A 20,762-nucleotide genomic window follows, 5' to 3' on the forward strand; every position below is an offset into this window, starting at 1 on the left:
CTGTTCCGCTCGCATATAGAAAAGACGGTAGTTATAAGTAGTTTCCCTTTTCCAATTTAAAACAAAACAATCCCACCAAGGTGGTCACTCTTAAGAACAGGCCTGGTAGGACTAGAAACTTTAAATAATAATTAAAAATGTCAATGAACTAAAGTTGAAAAGACGCATCTGTGTCACTTGTTAATTCATACATGTAAAACCACACAAATACCAGATATAAAGATCATTTAAAGTGCAAGTGCGTTATGGAACCATTAGTTTGTCACTTCAAGCAGCACTTGAGCGAAGCCCAGCATGGTTTCATGGCAGGGTGGTCGACTACTTCCAACCTTCTGTGTCTCACCTCGTACATTACGGTGAGTATGACAGACCATATGCATACAGATGTCATCTACACTGACCTATCAGTCGCCTTCGACAAGTTGAACCATCCTACAGCGATCGCCAAACTGGATAGGCTCGGTATAAACGGCAGTTTCCTACGATGGTTCGCATCCTATCTATCTGATCGTCAGTTGGAAGTTGCAATCGACGACTGCCGATCTCCTTCGTTCCCTGCCACTTCGGGTATTCCGCAAGGTAGCCACCTCGGCTCGTTGATATTTCTTGTGTATTTCAACGACGTCAATTTCGTCCTCGACGGTCCACGTCTATCTCCGAATCCGAGCCATCGCTGACTGCCACCTTCTCCAACTCCAACTCAACGCTTGCTAATTGGTGCCAACTGAACCACATGGTTGTAAATCCAACAAAATGTTCAGTAATCACGTTCTCACGGAAGAAACATCCAATTACATTCAGTTATATCCTAGAAGACGTTGACGTTCATCGTGTGAATCACATTAAGGACCTGGGAGTCATCTTAGATTGTCAAGTCACATACAGCCAGCATATCTCGTACGTGATCGACAAGGCATCCAGAAGGCTCGGCTTTATTTTCAGGATAGCTAAAAGTTTCACGGACATCTACTGTTGGAAGTCGCTTTACTGCTCCCTCGTCCGGTCGGTGTTAGAATACTGCTGCCCTGTATGGAATCCCAATTACCAATTCAACGACGATTCATCTGGTTTGCCCTTCGACGATTACCTTGGAGGGATCCTCATCGCCTTCCAAGCTACGAAAGTCGGTGCCAGTTAATTCACCTGGATCCTTTGTGTAGTCGAAGAGATACGACAAGGGCCCTGTTTGTGGTAGACGTTCTACATGGCAGAATCGGTTGTCCTTCTATTCTACAACAAATCGACGTTAACGTTCAACCACGAGCACTCCGTAACAACGCAATGCTGAGGATACCTTTTCGTCGTACAAACTATAGTTCGTATGGTGCTATTAATGAGCTACAAAGGGTTTTCAATCGTGTTGCTTCCTTATTTGATTTTCACTTGGCACGCAAGACGCTGCGTCAGAGATTCCGTGATATATTTTTAAGAATTAGGAATTAAGTTGGATTTCACGGCCTTTGCAGCTTGTTACTTCTTGACTATATTGTATTTCCTAGTATTGCTTAATCCATCATTAGGACTAAACCCAGTCTGTTGATGTAGAACCAAATAAACAAATATCATAATTGGGAATTGTACCACAAAATCACATGAACCTTATGTGTCAAATGAAATTTCAGAGATTTATCATATCTAGATAGAGCTGGAATTAGGGCGTAACAGCCTCGAGGCATGCCCACGCAAACCAACATAACCGTTGGGTAGGAAAACTCTTCCCCTACCCGATGGTGTTGTTGATTTGCGTTGGCAAGCCTTAACTTTCTAGAAATCATCAAAAGAAGTAATTGTTTACAAAAGTTGTTACGCCCTAATTCCAGCTCTATCTAGATATAGAACGCATGTGATCACATGAATGTTATGTGAAATCGAGATAGATATCATTGGTTTGGTTAATGAAAAAATATTATGTGCATTCTCAATGGAAACTACATGTAAACTTTTTCCGTGTACGTTCAGACTATGGCTGATATCATGTAATATAAGCTGTCTTGCAATGGGCACTCATAGTCAAAATTCACTGGAAATCATTTGTATGAATGTTGATATCAAGATATCAACTATAGTCTGAACGTACTATAAAGGAATTCTCTGGAAAATTTGGAAATTTCCAAATGAATCTAAGATTATAGGATTACTTTGAAGGGTATGCCGTGAATATTCTAAGAAATATTTTAAAGAAATTAACTTAAGCAAATTCTAAGGAGAGTTATTAGGGATAAGAAATTAATGATGGAGTTTTCTAGGGAGAAACCCAAGAATATTTTAGGCGAATTCTGAAATGCGCTCTTAGTAAATTTTAGAATGATTTTAAGGAAATTCTAAAGAAAATCCGAATGTAGGATAAATGGATGTAATGTCGGCCTAAATGCCCCTAATTTGGGCCCATACAAAAATTCAGCAATCAACTAAATTTTCAATAGCGACCAAAAATATCCATTAGTACCGGCGCGTTCATCTAGATAAAATTGATAAATAGCATTTTTTAGCGATGGACCTAATCTTAGATCCATAGACCAACATTAGAGCCATTTCCCCTATTTCAAGATTCCATGTACACATTTAGTTAATGATTCGGAAATTTAGTTCTTATGCTTGCACATTTTTTAGTTCCTCCTTTATTTAAAATCTGAACGATTCGAAACGTATTCGAAATTCTGGACACAAAAAAATAATATCTTGAACATTGATGTTTTAATATAGCTTTCCAGAGCATTAAGTTTTTCTCGCTGGTGTCACCCCTCCAAGGATGCCATCCGGGGTGGACCCTCCCTCGCTTATACCACGCAACGCCTCTGGCTAAAGCGTTTTTACGAGGTCCAGAAGGTGACTCAAACGAATTTTAAACTAATGGACCGATGGCTATTGAACGAATGTCTCTTGCTCACCAATGCTTGAATACCAAATTAGAGAGAGATCCGTACGACAGCCATCGGTTAATTGTTTAATCATTAAAGTGCGTTTCGCTCAACGCCGCACCGGTGTTTCGGATGAGGAAGCTCCGCGGATAATTTTTGTTAGAATACAATTTTATTGCCATTACAAGCAAGTTACGTTACAGATTTAGCGAACAAATCGACTTACCTACTCGAAGAAAAAAGAAAAAAAAAAACGGCCATCTAATCCCACGTCGCACCCCTTACGCATAGTAGTTAAGATTGGCCTTCTTCTTCGCCTGCACCTCCATGATGGCATCCATAAAGTCCTCATGGGTAACGGCCACCGCCGAACGTCGCAGCGCAATCATACCGGCCTCGACGCACACCGCCTTGCACTGCGCCCCGTTGAAGTCGTCAGTCGAACGGGCTAGTTCCTCAAAGTTCACATCCGGGCTGACGTTCATCTTGCGCGAGTGGATCTGCATGATACGGGCACGGGCTTCCTCATTCGGATGGGGGAACTCGATCTTACGGTCCAGACGACCGGAACGGAGCAGAGCCGGATCCAAAATGTCAACACGATTCGTCGCCGCGATGACCTTGATGTCCGCCGTGGAACTGAATCCATCCAGCTGGTTCAACAGTTCCAACATGGTACGCTGGACTTCACGATCACCAGCCTTTTCCGAATCGAAACGCTTGGTACCGATGGCATCCAACTCGTCGATAAAGATGATTGCCGGAGATTTTTCCTTGGCCAGAGCGAAAGCATCCCGCACCAGCTTGGCACCGTCACCGATAAACATCTGCACCAACTGGGGACCAGCCAGCTTGAGGAAAGTAGACTTGGTCTGGGCAGCGCAAGCTCGAGCTAACAGCGTCTTACCGGTTCCTGTTCATAAAGAAAATATATTATTAAATTTCAATCAAACGAAAATTAAAAATAAGTTCCTCACCAGGAGGTCCATACAGCAGGACACCCTTCGGGGGGTGAATTCCCAGATTCTTGAACTTTTCTTTGTGCGTCATCGGCAGGACAACGGCTTCAATCAGTTCTTGAATTTGTTTGTCCAGACCACCGATGTCCGAGTACTGTTCAGTCGGTCGCTCGTCCACCTCCATGGCCTTAACCCTAGCATCGTACTCGGCCGGAAGTGTTTCCAAGATCAGATACGAGTCCTTATTCACACCCACCAAATCGCCCGGTTTCAACTTCTCCGGATCGACCAATCCAATGACCGGCAAAAAGTACGTCTGTCTGGTGGAAGTCTTGATTACGGCGCACTTGCCCTTCCGCTGAGAATCCAGTACCACCACCGCTCCGTCATCCTCCTCCTCCTGCGGGTCGACGTCCAGCAGTTCGATCACATTGGACACCAAGTACGGGAGCGTTTTGTTCACCTTGATCTTTTCCGTATTGTCCTTAATCTTCTCGTTCATCGTCTGCAGCTCGTGGGTAATTCGCATCACTTCGCTCTTCATGATTTTGATTTCATTGTCCATCAGACGAGTTCGGCTGACGATTTCATCGGTGGGCATACGCAGTACTTCCTCGCCCAGTGTTTCCTCTCCATCTTCCCAGATGGACTTGTCCTCCAATGTTCCGGCCATTGTAATTGCAAAGTGGACTACTTACTTACTTTTCCTGCCGGTTATAGGTGGTTCCGGAACAATTTTCCAAGGTTTTTCACGATATAATTGCAGGGAATTATTGGACACAAAACAATCCTGTTGCGAATGTTGATGATGACTTTCGGAAAATGCTTCTCCCGTTGGTCGCGCTGTCAAATAGCTCGCATGATGTGCTACCTTCGGGTTCGGTCTCCGCCGGTCAAAATGGGCTACCGGTAAAATGCGCTACTTTCGTAGAACGGTATGTTTGAACCTGGTCGAATGAAGATATCCGGGAAAATTATTCCATTGCTAGCAGTTACAAAATGTTAAGGCTATCTCAGGGGGAACGACACATTCTCCACATCCATCGTTATCCCACATCAATTTTATCAAACAATCCGCAATCTCATCCACATAAACGATGACAAATTTCAGATTTTTTATCTATTCCATTCCATTCCTATATCCCTGTCTATATTTTTGCAAGATATCCTGAACAAGCCTGTTTATCTTTCTGTTCCTATCTTTTATGCCACGGATACACTTGTATGACCAATTATGAACATGAGCATTATTTGTATAATAAGTTATAAGCGCATCTATGGTCACACTTCCCTAATAAAAATTGTATGGTTAATTTGCTTAACGACGTGTTCTGGGTATCATCCAAATCATTTGTGGAATAGTTCAATGATTTGGGTTATCGTTCGTTTATGGTTATTTTTTTATTAGGGTTGTATAGTTTTTGTATGTGTAGTTCTTGTATAGTGCTCATAATTTTTTTTTATATCATGCGTTCATGCGTTTATTTTTCCAGGCTCATTTGCTGTAGTTTTGCAGAGCCGATATTCATTGTTTAGATTACAAAATTACTTAAAACTAACGTTAGTAAAGTGAGGGCCGATTACTCGCGGCTATCTCGAGGTTAGGGGTAGCAAATTGTAACAAATGGATGGCAGGGTAGGGATTGTGAACACAAGGTTTGGAGAGCAATGTGCTTTTGATCTCGAACTAAGTGACACTCTGATGAAAAAGACAAACATGGGGGTACACCGATGGGCAGCTAACAACTTGTGAGAACACAAGATGACACTAACTACTAAATCCTCAGATCTATCCGTTTTAAAAACACATAAATTAAATTCAAATAGTCGAGGTCTCGGCTCGCCAAGACATCTCTAACGGGTATCGCGGGTTGTTTTCCTCGGGCCCTGAGGGATGTGGATAACTCAGATCTGGCAACACGGTGCAAGGTACATGACCAAACAACATGCTCGATATCGTGATAACCACTACCCACGCCCATAAATTGCTGCCTGAGAGTCCAATCCGATAGAAGTGCGAGTCTAACGAGCAGTGATTGGACATAAGCCTTGATATAACGCGTATAAAGTCGTGGCTCATGTCATGTGGCCAACCCTTTGAACAATTTTTTGTTCGACACCTGTGGGAGAATAGAATGTATCCATCTTCCCAATTCACCATCATTCCATTTTTGTTGCAAACTGATGAGGACTTGCTGACGAGCAATGGAGAAAAAAAAATCGTTGAAGGCAATTTGTCGCTCAAAAATATCGCCTTCCATAGCGCCAACCTTAGCCAACGAGTCCGCTTTCTCATTACCCGGAATTGAGCAATGAGATGGGACCCAAGCTAAGGTGATAGTATAGGAGCAGTTCGATAAAGCACTCAGTTTAGATCGTATTTCAGTTTTCTCCGGAGAGAATTCTATACCCAGCTTCATAGCCCAAGTAGACAAATTGTCTAAGGTATCTTGCAATGGTCCTTGCAGGTCCGGTGCACTTGGCCCTTTAACGGACACAACGCCGTCATCTGCAAGCTGCCTTAGCGAGCAATTTTCATCAAGACAACCATCAATGTCTTTTACATAAAAATTATAAAGAAGGGGGCTTAAACATGAGCCCTGGGGGAGACCCATGTAACTAATTCGTGAAGTTGTCGAGTTTCCATGAGAAAAGCTCATATATTTCTCAGACAACAAGTTGCTCAAATAGTTTTTTATAACTGGAGAACGCCCACTATCGTGGGAGTGCTCATAATTGGTATACAAATAATGGTTATGCTCATAGTTTGTCATCCAAGTGTATCCGTGGCATTATTTCTATTCCGTTCGCTTGCCATAGCAGTACTGCCAAGTCTGTTTTGAAATAAAATGCATCTAAATGAGTGTCATTCCCCCTGGACTATCTTGATGATGTTTTTTTGGTTGACAATTCTTAAAACAACCTTTGACTTTGGCTGAAATCTTTGGCTTGTATAAGTAATTTAAACGCTGACAACAAATTACCGGACTGAACTTTTCCATATAAAACGAGTTTTCAGAACGAAATATTCCTGTTCCCAGATAAAATCTCAATTTATATTTATATAATTATACAAACGAGACACATAAGTAGTATTTTTTTTTAGTTTTGAATTATTATTTTCCAAACAGAAAATATAATCACAATGCATGGGGTGTTCTTCAAAGATAGATATGAACAGACCAAATGATCAATCAAATTAAAAATGTTCCGACATTTCAAACCGATCGGGTTTGTTCATCTGGTTTTGGAAGTAGCAGACTTACATAATTTAGCTCATTTGGAGATGAAAAACAAGACGTACCTATTTCCGAGGTTTGGTAACGTTATTTTTTGATAATGAGTTTGATCAGTTGATTATGGTTGAGCTGAGTTGTGCGGAGGCGATCACTTTAAATTTTTAAGTTATTTAGCTTGATAATTATTCATTCTCTCGCAATTGTTTACATCCTTTCAATACCTGAGAACTCGTTCTTGACTTTCCCATTATTTGTTTACAATTGCTTGATTGACCCAATATTTTGTCAAACGGTCGAGTATGCTTTTGCTGCTTTCCCTCAGATCCGTTTATTTTGATGTTTAAGTTTTCTTTGCTGAGGATATTTACAAGCATTAGTTATTATTGCAATGAATCAATCGTTCTTTTTCATTAGTAAGAAAACTATAGTATTGATAGAGTATTGATCCCAATACTTTATCTTTCGAACCAATTTGTTTAAGGGACGTAAGCCTTGGTGTTGGTCCTGTTCGCTGGATTTTTTTTGGCAACCATTTTGAGTGACACTCGTGGTTGGGTTGGTTGGTCGATCGGTCAGATGATTAAATCGACCAGTAAGTTGACTGATTGGTTGGATAGACGATCGAATCAGGCTCTATTAGAGCTTTGTACTCGTTGAAGCTTTGAAGTACCTCTGTTTTTGACCGAAGAAAATACACGATCAACTTGCAGTTTGCATCGTCGATAAGTGACAGAAAATATCAACTTCTTCGATCGATACCTCCTCCATCAGACCACACAGGTCCACGTGGAACAGCACCAGCACCTCAGTTGCACAAGTGCCCTCGTTGTTGAACGCCTGTCGTAAGTGTTTCCCTTCCAAGCAGTTGACACAAGCAGGAATCTTTCCGTTACCAAAATCAACTCCATCTGCCAACCTTCGGAGCTTCATCAAACTCGTTTAGATGGCCCATTCTCCGATACCACCGAATGATGTCATCCTTCGACTTGCCAGCGTAAGAAATTGACTTGTTGGTCAAACACAACTTGCATTGACTACTCGTCTGCTGACCAACGCTGCTGCCGCTGCTGCAATCAACTCGCCACTAATGGACCACACCTCACATGCATCCTTTGTGAACTGAACACTGTAGCCCTTATTGCACGTCCTACTGACCGAAAGAAGGTTGATCGTAATATCCAGAACGCACAATACATCGGACATCGTCAAGTCGTAGGACTCTCCTCCAATGTCTGCTTATAGCTCACGCGCTGTGACGTTTCCTGCACATTCAGCAAAAATGGCAAAAATTTCTTGCACCTGTAGCACTGGATCTTGGGTTTGTCAGTCTTCTTCATACCACCAGTCGCATTCTTCTTGCTGTCGCAAGCTTCTTCCTTGCTACCTCCCACCGAAACGCCGCCGATATTCACATCCTGGAGGATTTTTGCCTTCAGTGCATCCGCCGCAATACGCATTCCCGATGCTTCCAAGCCCACAATCATTGGTTCGTACGTCTCTGGCAATCCCAGCAACAGCAGACATGCTAGCCATGTGTCATCGACCGAAAAACCAACTTCGATTAATTTGTGGCTTGTCGTCATGAGTGCGCTTGTCAACTTCTGCAGCAATCCTATTCGTTGCGTCATTCCATCATCCCGAAAAGCATCCTGCAGGTTCTTCCAAGCTTGCTATGCTGAAGCATACCATCGCCAATCCTCGCTGTGAAACTGCGTCCTCCGGATCCTGCTCCTGCCGTGTAGCTGCGTCTCATGTGCCTTCCCGAATCAACGGCATCCTGGTGGAAAAGGCGCCCACGTCGAGTAGTTCTCTCAGCCACACAACCTGTCCACTACTGACAGCAAAATACTTCCTCCAACTGCACCGATTATTTCTTCCGCCTGGCTCCCGAGTGAGCCTCCACCCGTTGACATTTCAGAACTTGAAACTCGCGGAAAAACTCGAACTCAAAATTCGCAAAGAAACTCAAACTCGAAACTGTCGACGGAGTACAGGCATAGAGGTAACTCTAAGACCACTGGGTCCCGAAGAAAATCATTATTATTTTTGGCACACTCAGTACCAGAACAACGGTCCCAAGCAGTCCCAAGCTATTTCACTCACCCCTGCATGTTCTGCATGAATCCACACACCCCTGATGTTATCTGTCAAACTTTCATAGCGAATCAAAACAAACAAAGTGTAGTAATAGAATTTCAACTAGAATAGGGTACGTTAATCGTTTGCTTGGGGCCAATAGGCTACTAAAGTGGTGAGCCAATTTAAAATCGTTAGTTTCGTATTGATTGTTGGTACAGGTCAATGCAGCGGAACACCATCAAAGGATTTCGGATCGTTTGAGGAGAAAATTACACGCGAGATCTAACGATTACAACGGGACTTTATTATCGAGATAAAGAACACGTCACACGCGGTAGCGAACTTTTAACTAATGAGGTTCTCTCTCTCTACCGTCGCGCATACGACAACAAAGTGTATGTGCACAGAAGGTGTACGCAGTAGGGCTGGGTAAAAGCACAAGGTATACTTACGAAGAGGTCATCATTGTACCTTTCCACACTCCCCCTCAATGTGAAATCTCTTCATTTGAACAGTCCTCGTAGAGTCCAAGCAGCTCACAGAACTCCCGATTCTTCACAGGACCCAACGGCTTTGTCAAAATATCGGCTTGCATCTTGTCTGTTGAGCAGTACTCCAGTTGAACTTCCCCACGAACACACAATTCCTGTATGAAACGTTCCTTCGTATCGATGTGTTTTGATCTTCTGCTTACTCGATCAGAACGCACGAATGCCAAACATCCCTGATTATCCTCCATGACGATCGTTGGTTGATTCTGAGACTCATCCAGGTCACGAAGGAGCTGCCTGAGCCATAGTGCCTCCTGACAAGTTTCACTTAGCGCCGCATACTCACCCTCAATCGACGATAGGCTCACGCATGATTGGCGACGGCTGGCCCACATTATGCAACCTCCTCCGTACTTGAACAGTATACCGGATGTCGATCGACGACTCTTGACATCACCGGCCCAGTCGGCATCCGAGAAGCCAGTCAGGCTCTGCTGTTGATCTCCACCAAGCTGTAACTGATAGCACTTCGTAGCCTTCAGATAGCGGAGCACACTTTTCGCCGTCGTCCAGTCGCAGTCACGAGGAGCACTGAATCTTCTTCCCAATATCGCTGCACTTGCTGCAATGTCTGGCCGAGCAACGACAGCCAAATAAAGCAGCCCACCAACCAAACTACGGTAGTTAGTAGGATCTTCGAACGGTTCACCAGCTTCAATCATCTTCACATACCCGGGGTCCATCGGTGACTTGGCCGCTTAGCACTGTTCCATACTGAACAATTTGAGTAGTTTGTCAATGTAGTTTCGTAGACCTATTTTGAACGCATTCCCTTCACGCTTAACTTCCACTCCAAGAAAATGCCTCACTTCTCCCAGAGATGTCAGTTCGAATTCTGCTTTAAGCTTATCACAAACCTTTTCAATTTCCGACTCGTCGGTAGACGCAATCAGCAGATCGTCAACATACACTATTAGAAACACTTTCGCGTTCCCGATGTCTCTAACGTATAGGCACTGATCCGCTACAGCTGCATTGAATCCATTCTTCACCAAAGCTTCATCCAGTCGTCGGTTCCAGCATCGTGCTGACTGACGCAGACCGTAGATACTACGTTGTAGGCGGCACCCCGAATAGAAATTGTAATGTAGAAAACATCAGCAGACATCTTCAATACATTAAATTTTAACGTATATTGCTGTACCCTTAATGTATTCAGACTTCAGTGTGACGTCCAAGTACATAAAAATACATTAGCCTTTAACGTTACATCAGAATCAAACGTCTTGACGATGTAAAATTTGACATCAGAATACATCCAATAACAACAGAACCTAACGTTACATTAGAATCAAACTTCATAACGATGTAATTTGTTGCACGCATAAAACATCAGAATACATCCAATGACAACAGAACCTAACGTTACATAAGAATCAAACTTCATCACGATGTAATTTGTTGCACGCATAAAACATCAGAATACATCCAATGACAACAGAACCTAACGTTACATTAGAATCAAACTTCATCACGATGTAAATTGTTGCACGCATAAAACATTAGAATACATCCTATGACACAACAATAAAAAGTGGCTTGCAGTGCAGTGATGCCTCCTATGCATAGTTTTGTGACATTATCAATTGCATATAAAATTGAACTCTTTAGAAGAGTGGAAACGCTAATAAAAGTGCACTTAGACGTTGTATCGTCTTGACGCCTTCAGCGCACTTATTCTTCATTCACCAAGGAATAAGTGCGATGAAGACACAACAACAATTTAACGTAAAACCGCACTTTTATTAGTGTTTCCGCATTCATAATCTCATAAATGTGCCCAAATCGCAATCCTCGACGCAATCATATAAAATAGCACATTGCGATTACAAGGTAGAGCTTACCACCATTAACTCTTGCACGACTGACATAGCCTCAAATCACTGAAAGAAATTTTGGCATGCCCTGTGGGCAATGTTTATTTGTAAGTAAAACAAATGCCCTGGTGACGTTGCAGTGCAAGAGTTAATTAGTGTTTTAATTGATTATTATCGTTTCAATTGAAAACCGATTTTACTTTTGTTCTGTACGTTAAACATAACGTTGGCCATAGTGTGCTGTATACCGCTTCCGTGTACGAATACAGCACACTATGTCCGACGTTATGTTTAACGTATATACAGAACGTTTTCAACGAGGTTTTCATTTGAAACGATAATATTAATTCCAAGGCAAACGAAGAAAATCATCTGGCCACCCTGCATGCATCTGGTTATAGTCCATTCCTCGGTCCATTCTATGCGCTCGAGTATTGATGGTCCGAATGTGAGGATAACAATAACAAACCAGCATATCTGGCTGAAGCGAAAGTGAGGATAACAAACTTCGCACTTGAAAATGGGATTGCGCAAGTGTGCGTGTTTTGAACGACAGAAAGGTCAATGTCGTTCTCATTTTGAAGTAAAGCTCTCATTAGCGTATACCAAAATTATTCAGGATGTAGGTGTCAGATGGACGTTCCAATACAAACCACTGATGTTGACCTGTCAATGACTCGCGTTATTTGGCGTTTATTAGCTGAATCGCAAAAAGAAAACTAGAGTCCCTGAGGCCCTCGACTCATGCAAAGTTTGTTTTGTCCTGAGTCAGCACTACACGGCGAATGAGAATGACCCTAATTTGAGTTTAGTTCACTCATAAATCGCAAAAAGTACAGGAACTCAGTTTTGAGTTAATTTCCCTCTGTTTTTTCCAGGATTTCCAGGTTTTTCCAGGAAAATTTGTCCGAATATTAGAAAAGTAAAGATTGGATTCTGTGGATTTTCGTCAATCCTAATTTTCCGTAAGATTTTTGAGGTTTCCACAGGAAAACATGAGGCAAATTTACTCATCGCTGCGTTCCTGCACTTTTTGCGATTTTGAGTACACTGTATTCAAATTTGGGTTGATCACATTGGCCGTGTACAGTTTTTTTTCGCGGTGTTAAAAGATCGATTTCGATCGAATTAGTCCGGGAAAGTGCCGTTGTGTCCGTCGCGAGTTTTGGTGGCGATTCGGTGTCCGACGTTGCGGTTAATCAGCAAGTTTTCCGCTTGCTGGCTGCTGGTCTCACCCTAGGAAAAGGAAGGCTGTTTTTCAGGTATGTGGGCTGTTTTTGAGGTGAATTAATGTAATGTAATTATGTTTTTTTTTTAGATAAGTGCACCAGTCCGGAGCCACATACCGGTAGCGAGTCCGAAGCTGGATCCCGGCGGGGAGTTCGAAGTTCTCTTTGCAGGTTAGTGAGTGTGTTTACTGTTTATTTGTTTTGATTGACGAATAAATAAATACTAAAAGCTACGGATCCCGATGACGGGTTCCGTAGGTGGATCCCGATGACGGGTTCCGTAAACGGATCCCGATAACGGGTTCCGTAGACGGATCCCGATGACGGGTTCCATAGACAGATCCCGATGGGGAAACCGAATACGGATCCCGATGGGGAAACCGAATACGGATCCTGAATACGGATCCCGATGGGGAAACCAAATACGGATCCCGATGGGTATTCCGTAGACGGATCCCGATGGGGAAACCGAATACGGATCCCGATGGGGAAACCGAATACGGATCCCGATGGGGAAACCAAATACGGATCCCGATGGGGATTCCGTAGACGGATCCCGATGGGGATTCCGTAGACGGATCCCGATGGGGAAACCGAATACGAATCCCGTTGGGGAAACCGAATACGGATCTTGATTGGGAAACTGAATACGTATCCTGATGGGGAAACCGAATACGGATCCCGATGGGGAAACCAAATACGGATCCCGATGGGTATTCCGTAGACGGATCCCGATGGGGAAACCGAATACGGATCCCGATGGGGAAACCTAATACGGATCCCGATGGGGAAACCAAATACGGATCCCGATGGGTATTCCGTAGACGGATCCCGATGGGGAAACCGAATACGGATCCCGATGGGTATTCCGTAGACGGATCCCGATGGGGAAACCGAATACGGATCCCGATGGGGAAACCGAATACGGATCCCGATGGGGAAACCGAATACGGATCTTGATGGGGAAACTGAATACGTATCCTGATGGGGAAACCGAATACGGGTCTTGATGGGGATTCCGTAGACGGATCCCGATGGGGAAACCGAATACGGATCCCGATGGGGAAACCTAATACGGATCCCGATGGGGAAACCAAATACGGATCCCGATGGGTATTCCGTAGACGGATCCCGATGGGGAAACCGAATACGGATCCCGATGGGGAAACCGAATACGGATCCCGATGGGGAAACCGAATACGGATCTTGATGGGGAAACTGAATACGTATCCTGATGGGGAAACCGAATACGGGTCTTGATGGGGATTCCGTAGACGGATCCCGATGGGGAAACCGAATACGGATCCCGATGGGGAAACCTAATACGGGTCTTGATGGGGATTCCGTAGTCGGATCCCTATGGGGAAACCGAATATGAATCCCGATGGGGAAATCGAATACGGATCCCGATTGGGATTCTGTTGATGGATCCCGATGGGGAAACCGAATACGGATCCCGATGGGGAAACCAAATACGGATCCCGATGGGGATTCCGTAGACGGATCCCGATGGGGAAACCGAATACGGATCCCGATGGGGAAACCGAATACCGATCTTGATGGGGAAACTGAATACGTATCCTGATAGGGAAACCGAATACGGGTCTTGATGGGGATTCCGTAGACGGATCCCGATGGGGAAACTGAATACGTATCCTGATGGGGAAACCGAATACGGATCCCGATTGGGATTCTGTAGATGGATCCCGATGGGGAAACCGAATACGGGTCTTGATGGGGAAACCGAATACGGGTCTTGATGGGGATTTCGTAGACAGATCCCGATGGGGAAACCGAATACGGATCCCGATGGGGAAACCGAATACGGGTCCCAATGGGGAAACCGAATACGGATTCCGATTGGGATACCGTAGACGGATCCCGATGGGGAAACCGAATACGTATCTCGATGGGGAAACCGAATACGGGTCTTGATAGGGAAACCGAATACGGGTCTTGATGGGGATTCCGTAGACGGATCCCGATGGGGAAACCGAATACGGATCCCGATGGGGAAACCGAATACGGGTCTTGATGGGGATTCCGTAGACGGATCCCGATGGGAAAACCGAATACGGGTCCCGATGGGGAAACCGCATACGGGTCTTGATGGGGATTCCTGTACACTGATAAAATTTCAAAGATTGTTTCTATATGTCCTACTTTTGCAATACAAATTATATCTATGTGTCGGACACATACTGAATATGTGCACACATAAAAGCCATGTGTAACCACGCATACTATTCATTTGACTCATAAATTTCATGTGTGCTTCTGGGTGAATTCTGTTTATGTGTGGTTACATGTAAATCATGTGGAATTTTACATGGGAATTCTTCAATAAAAATGTGTGGAATTCTATTATTCTTCTTTCCTTTAGATAACGTCGGTCTCTGTTCCGCAATCTAGTGCCAATCACCAACGGACATCGATTGCCATCCATTGACGGCAATCGAATGTGCAGGAAGGCAGCTTCCACACCTGCGTAGGATATCGCACCCATTCAACATACATGGGCCGGGACCAACGGCTTTACCAAAGATGAATACTAAGATGAAACTGTCGGAAGAAAAACTTTCAATTTTAGTGACCTCTTTCACGGTCCCTTTCATCCAATGAATACCCCCAGTATGCAAGGTAATTTTGTGGTTTTGCTGCCCCCTCGGTAGAGATGAAATTTTGCGCGCTTTTTTATCAAAACAATCACACCAAAATCAGAGATGTCCCAATTTTTAATTACTCGATTAACAACTAATCGATTATTTTTTGTTCGCTGTGCAGTCATTTTTCCACCAATGAGAGTGCAAAACTTGTTTGAAACGATCGGTGAAGATCCTCTGCAGAAGTTAATGCTTATATCGGCATGATATAACCGATTACAAATATGTTACTGTTTGGTTCGTTAGTCGATTAATCGATTATTCGAATGAAAATCGGCCATCACTAGATGAATGCGAAACGTCATTTCAAATATTAAGGACCGTACATAAATAATGATACAATTTGAAAGGGACCGGGGTTAATCACAAATTACGCCCCCACGGTAACTGAAATACACACGAGTGTTCACCGGTTGGCTTTACTTCCCTTCCGAAGGAAGACGTGACCAGAGATTTTTATGCCTCAGAAAAATCCCACCGACCTCGGCTGGGATTGAACCCAGACCCATTGGGGTATTAGAAAGCAGTCACTCTTACCACTACACCACGGGCGCCGGCATGGAATGCTATTAGTGTAGTGCCATTAATTTTCGTTTCGTGTGGAAAATATGGAATTGGGTTGTATAGTTTCGAAAAACAAACAAATTTTTGTACATCATCTGAACGAGCTTCGTTTTCTGAGCACAAATATATTTTTATCGTTCCCAGACATTCATCTCGATTTGTAAACCAAGATTTAAATTGTCGATAAATTGTATTAGATGACATTAATATCCATTAAATGAGAGTTCGCTCTATGGCGAGGGCCGCTAAAATGGTGATATTTGCAAATGTAATCGCACTGATTTATCATAGTTCATACACAGAGAACAGACGTTGAAGCTCGGTCAAAAACTTGTGTAAAATAAGTGGGAACGTCGCCGTTACGTGGTGTTAGCATCTCCTGATTTTCTCTATAAATTTTCCACTTTCGACCAATTTGGCGCTAGTATCTATAAATTTTCTGTTGAAAATAGCCACTTGGCGCTACTAGCACTTAGTGTCTAGTGTAATTTGTGCAACGCATGCGCCATCATGTTTTCAAAGAGGTTTTTTAAGTGGGGAAGTCGCTGTTAGTGGCGCTGAAGTCGAATAGGAATCTTTACACAAGTTTTTAGAGAAATTTTGTTCGAGCCTCCATGTCTGTTCTCTGTGGTTCATGTGAACCAAAATTTATGAAATTTTGGATTTAGGTTCCATTTTTAAACCATTTTTTCAGCCTATCAATATTGGATTCAGAGAGTAAGCGGCGGTAAGCTCCAACTCGGATTAACTTTTAATACCGCCCCTGTTTGGATGATCTGAGAATTGTTTGTATAGCGAATAACTCTGATGTCGACATCAAAGCAGCCGGACATTCTTGATCGTTATTTAATCCGAGGATAATACCATAGAGGTAACTCTAAGACTAGAAGGTCCCGAAATAACGTGCTCAACTTTTTGGCTCAGCTCTGGTACTCTCTTCGGTCCCAAGCTAATCGATTCACCCCTCGAAACATAGGAAAAACCAATAACCCCTCATTTTACCTGCCAAACTTTCATAGCGAATCAAAACAAACATTGCGTAGTACTAGAATTTCGACTAGAATGGGGTACGTTAATCGTTTGCTTGGGACCAATAGGCTAGTCAAGTAGTGAGCCAATTTAAAATCGTTAGTTTCGTATTGATTGTTGATAATACCATAGAGGTAACTCTAATGGCGGTAAGCTCCAACTCGGATTAACTTTTAATACCGTCCCTGTTTGGATGATCTACTAAATGTTTACATAAATTCGTGTTGATTAACTTTGACGTCAACATCAAAGCAGTCGGACATTCTTGATCGGGATTTAATCCGAGGATAATACCGGTTGGAGCTTACCACCATAAGACTAGAAGGTCCCGAAATAACGTGCTCAACTTTTTGGCTCAGCTCTGGTACTCTCTTCGGTCCCAAGCTAATCGATTCACCCCTCGAAACATAGGAAAAACCAATAACCCCTCATTTTATCTGTCAAACTTTCATAGCGAATCAAAACAAACATTGCGTAGTACTAGAATTTCGACTAGAATAGGGTATGTTAATCGTTTGCTTGGGACCAATAGGCTACTAAAGTGGTGAGCCAATTTAAAATCGTTAGCTTCGTATTGATTGTTGATAATACCGATTGGAGCTTAGCCATAAGTGATTTAATGAATACGCTGATTGCGACTCTCTGAAAATTAAATCCACAGGTTTTATACGTCAAACTCATCCTTTGCAACGTCCTCTTGTAACTTAAAAATACAAAATGTCATCATAACGTATAATGACTTCATAATTCCGAAAAAAAACATGTTTCCGGGTGGAATAAGTTTCATCAAGCCTTATGATGGTACCCAAGATTGGCCACAAGCAGTGGCGTTTCCTTAACCTCAATCTACCTGTGAACCAGCTCTCAAAACAAACAATTATCAAAATATTGTTTGCAATGGATGGATATCGAGTAACCTAGAAGATTAAGTGTATTTTTCAACCGATTCGAGTATGAATAAGGCATTAAATCTGGTTTTGTATAACAAAGTTGCGCCAACTAACTCGGTCCCTGGCTGCTTATCTCCAATTTCTCGAGCGTCCCACACTTCCTACATCTTGCTCCACTTGGTCTAACCACCTAGCACGCTGTGCTTCTCTGCGTCTTGTACCGGCCGGATTTGAGGAAAAACACCATTTTTGCGGTATTGTTGTCCGGCATTCTTACAACGTGTCCCGCCCATTGTACCCTTCCACCTTTAGCGACTTTCTTGATATTGGGTTCGCCATAAAGTTACGCCAGTTCGTGGTTCATTCTTCTCCTCTACACACCATTTTCATATACCCTGCCAAAGATGGTCCTAAGCACGCATCGTTCGAAAACTCCCAGTGCTCCTCAAGCATTGTCCATTGTCATATTTTTCATGCACAATAATTTTGTTTATTATATATTTGCAGTTCGTCAATAAGGTAGAAGACTGGCAGCCCAAAACTTTCCGCATTTTTGGATCATCTGTAGAACAGGCAGAGATCTGGAGGCGCAGCGATCACATTGTCATGATTGTCTGGTAGTTCACTCAAAAATGCTATAACAATCGCCAAGCTCGCTGTAATGTCACCAAGTGCCTCGTCACCCACGAATAGGCGCCTATGTCAGTGGTCTAACAACTCTTAGCGCGCTAATGGCATAGTTCCCCTGCCGCATAGAGAGTTGCCGCAATGATATTAGGTTAGCTAAGGTCAGTTAACTGACTGGTGGGAAACGGGAGCTTCAGCATTGACTATTATGTACGCATTTTTATGATGTTATCTAACAATTATGGTGTGTAGTGTTTACACGATCATGTTTCTAATTCTAATGTGTTGTAAATATAATTGAAAGCATTTGAAAAGTAAGATTCTAGTGTTTTGTATATCTAAAAACATTAGTAAACATCTACATTTGAAAACATTCAAACAACGTTTACTTTAAACGTTTTGTACATCTGAAAACATCAGAGAACAACAAACACGAAGTACAATTAAAAACATCCGAACAACGTTTAGTTCTAACGTTGTGTACATCCGAAAACATCCAAAAAAAGTTTGGTTCCAGCATCGGGAGGCATCTACGTTAGAAAACATCAGAATACATTTACATATAAAAACATTCGAACAACGTTTAGTTCTAACGTTTTTTACATCCGAAAACAACCGAAAAACGTTTGATTCTAACATCAGGAAACCTCTACATTAGAAAACATCAGAAAACGTTTACATATAAAAACATCCGAAAAACGTTTAGTTCTAACGTTTTTTACATCTGAAAACATCCAAAAACGTTTGTTTCTAACATCAGGAAACATCTACATTAGAAAACATCAGAAAACGTTTACATTTAAAAACATCCGAACAACGTTTAGTTCTAACGTTTTGTACATCCGAAAACATCCTTAAAACGTTTGGTTCTAATGTCAATAGATTGAAATTTTTGACGTCAGACCGACATTAGAATGGCAAAATTTTGTTCCAAAATTTCTGATGTATACACCATGTTACGTTGCTTAAATACAACTAAATCATAATGTTTTCTAATGTTTGACATCAGGCATACATTTGATTTCGATGCTGATGTAGACATCAGAATCAAACGTTGGGCTAATGTAAATTTCTATTCGGGACACCATGTCCTCCTTCCCAGGAACGACGAATCCTGGCGGCTGTCGCATGAATACCTCCTCCTCAAGTGAATCGTTGAGATAGGCCGTCTTTACGTCTAGGTGACGTACGTACATATTATTATTCGCCACTACTGAAAGGAGAGTTCTGAACGTTGCTTGACACGTGACAGGCGCGAACACATCATCCACGTCGACTCCGGATCGCTGGGCAAAACCTTGCTCTAGCAGCCTGGCCTTATGCCTCACCACTTGGTTTTCTTCATTCCGTTTTTCCTTGTATACCCATCTCGAACCGATGGCCTTCCGCCCTTCTGGCAACGGGACCAGCTTCCAAGTTTTGTTCCGTCGATGAGACTTCAGCTCGTCAACCATAGCCTTGCGCCACACATGATCTTTCAAAGCTTCTCTATGATCGATCGGTCCTTCAATAGCACACGCTGCAAAAACTATGGCATACTGTAGATTATAATCCTCCAGATGTCGTGGCCGTGTCCCAAGATTCGGCCTTTCCGAACGACGAATGTTCGAACTGGAACTCACTTCAGCTTCCTCAGCTTCGTAGTAATCTTCGGACGAATCTTCAAGCACTTCTTCCTTCTCTTCTTTGAAGGGGATCAGTTCAATGTCTTCTTCTTTTTCTTTTTATGCTGTTACACTTTTCTTCTTATTTTCAGAAGCTGACACTTCCACCGATGATGAACCATTATTCAACTCGATAAAACGAGCATCGCGGCTCACTGTGGTCTGATCCATATCGAGATCCACAAAGCGGTATGCTTTCTGCTCCATCGTGTAGCCAACAAACGTCAGCTTTCTGGCTTTGCTATCCATCTTCTTACGCTTGAAACTTGACACGTGCACATAAGCTTGACTGCCAAACACCCGTAAATGGCTAAGATTGGGTTTCCTTCCCCACCAGAGCTCGTGAGGGGTCTTCTGGATGGACCGCGAGGGTAACCTGTTCTGGAGGTATGTGGCAGTTAACATTGCCTCACCCCAGAATCGCTTCTCCATTCCAGCGTCCACCAACATACATGTTGCCATGTCAGTGACTTATTTTTGCGTTCGGCAACACCGTTTTGTTGAGGGGAGTAGGGGGTAGTGAATTGCGGTTGGATTCCCTCCTGCTTATAGAACTTTTGCCGTTCTTTATTGTTAAATTCTCCCCCTCCATC

At 42.9% G+C, this 20,762-nt stretch overlaps 2 protein-coding genes across 2 annotated transcripts; both read right to left on the bottom strand.

The window, feature by feature from the left end:
• Positions 1–3,011: 3,011 nt before the first annotated feature.
• Positions 3,012–4,621, bottom strand: Rpt5 (26S proteasome regulatory subunit Rpt5). The gene is made up of 2 exons (XM_065236437.1): positions 3,836–4,621; positions 3,012–3,771 (listed from the first exon to the last, which is right to left on the bottom strand). Exons 1-2 carry the CDS (start codon positions 4,488–4,490, stop codon positions 3,140–3,142), a joined length of 1,287 nt encoding a protein of 428 aa, XP_065092509.1. The 5' UTR covers positions 4,491–4,621; the 3' UTR covers positions 3,012–3,139.
• A 5,001-nt stretch (positions 4,622–9,622) lies between these two features.
• Positions 9,623–10,348, bottom strand: LOC135713283 (uncharacterized). Its single transcript, XM_065236367.1, has one exon. It carries the CDS (start codon positions 10,346–10,348, stop codon positions 9,623–9,625), a length of 726 nt encoding a protein of 241 aa, XP_065092439.1.
• Between the last annotated feature and the right edge of the window lie 10,414 nt (positions 10,349–20,762).

This window comes from Ochlerotatus camptorhynchus, unplaced genomic scaffold, assembly GCF_037179485.1.
Source record: "Ochlerotatus camptorhynchus isolate MF236.1 unplaced genomic scaffold, CSIRO-AGI_Acam_v1.1 ptg000550l, whole genome shotgun sequence".
Lineage (NCBI taxonomy): Eukaryota > Metazoa > Arthropoda > Insecta > Diptera > Culicidae > Ochlerotatus > Ochlerotatus camptorhynchus.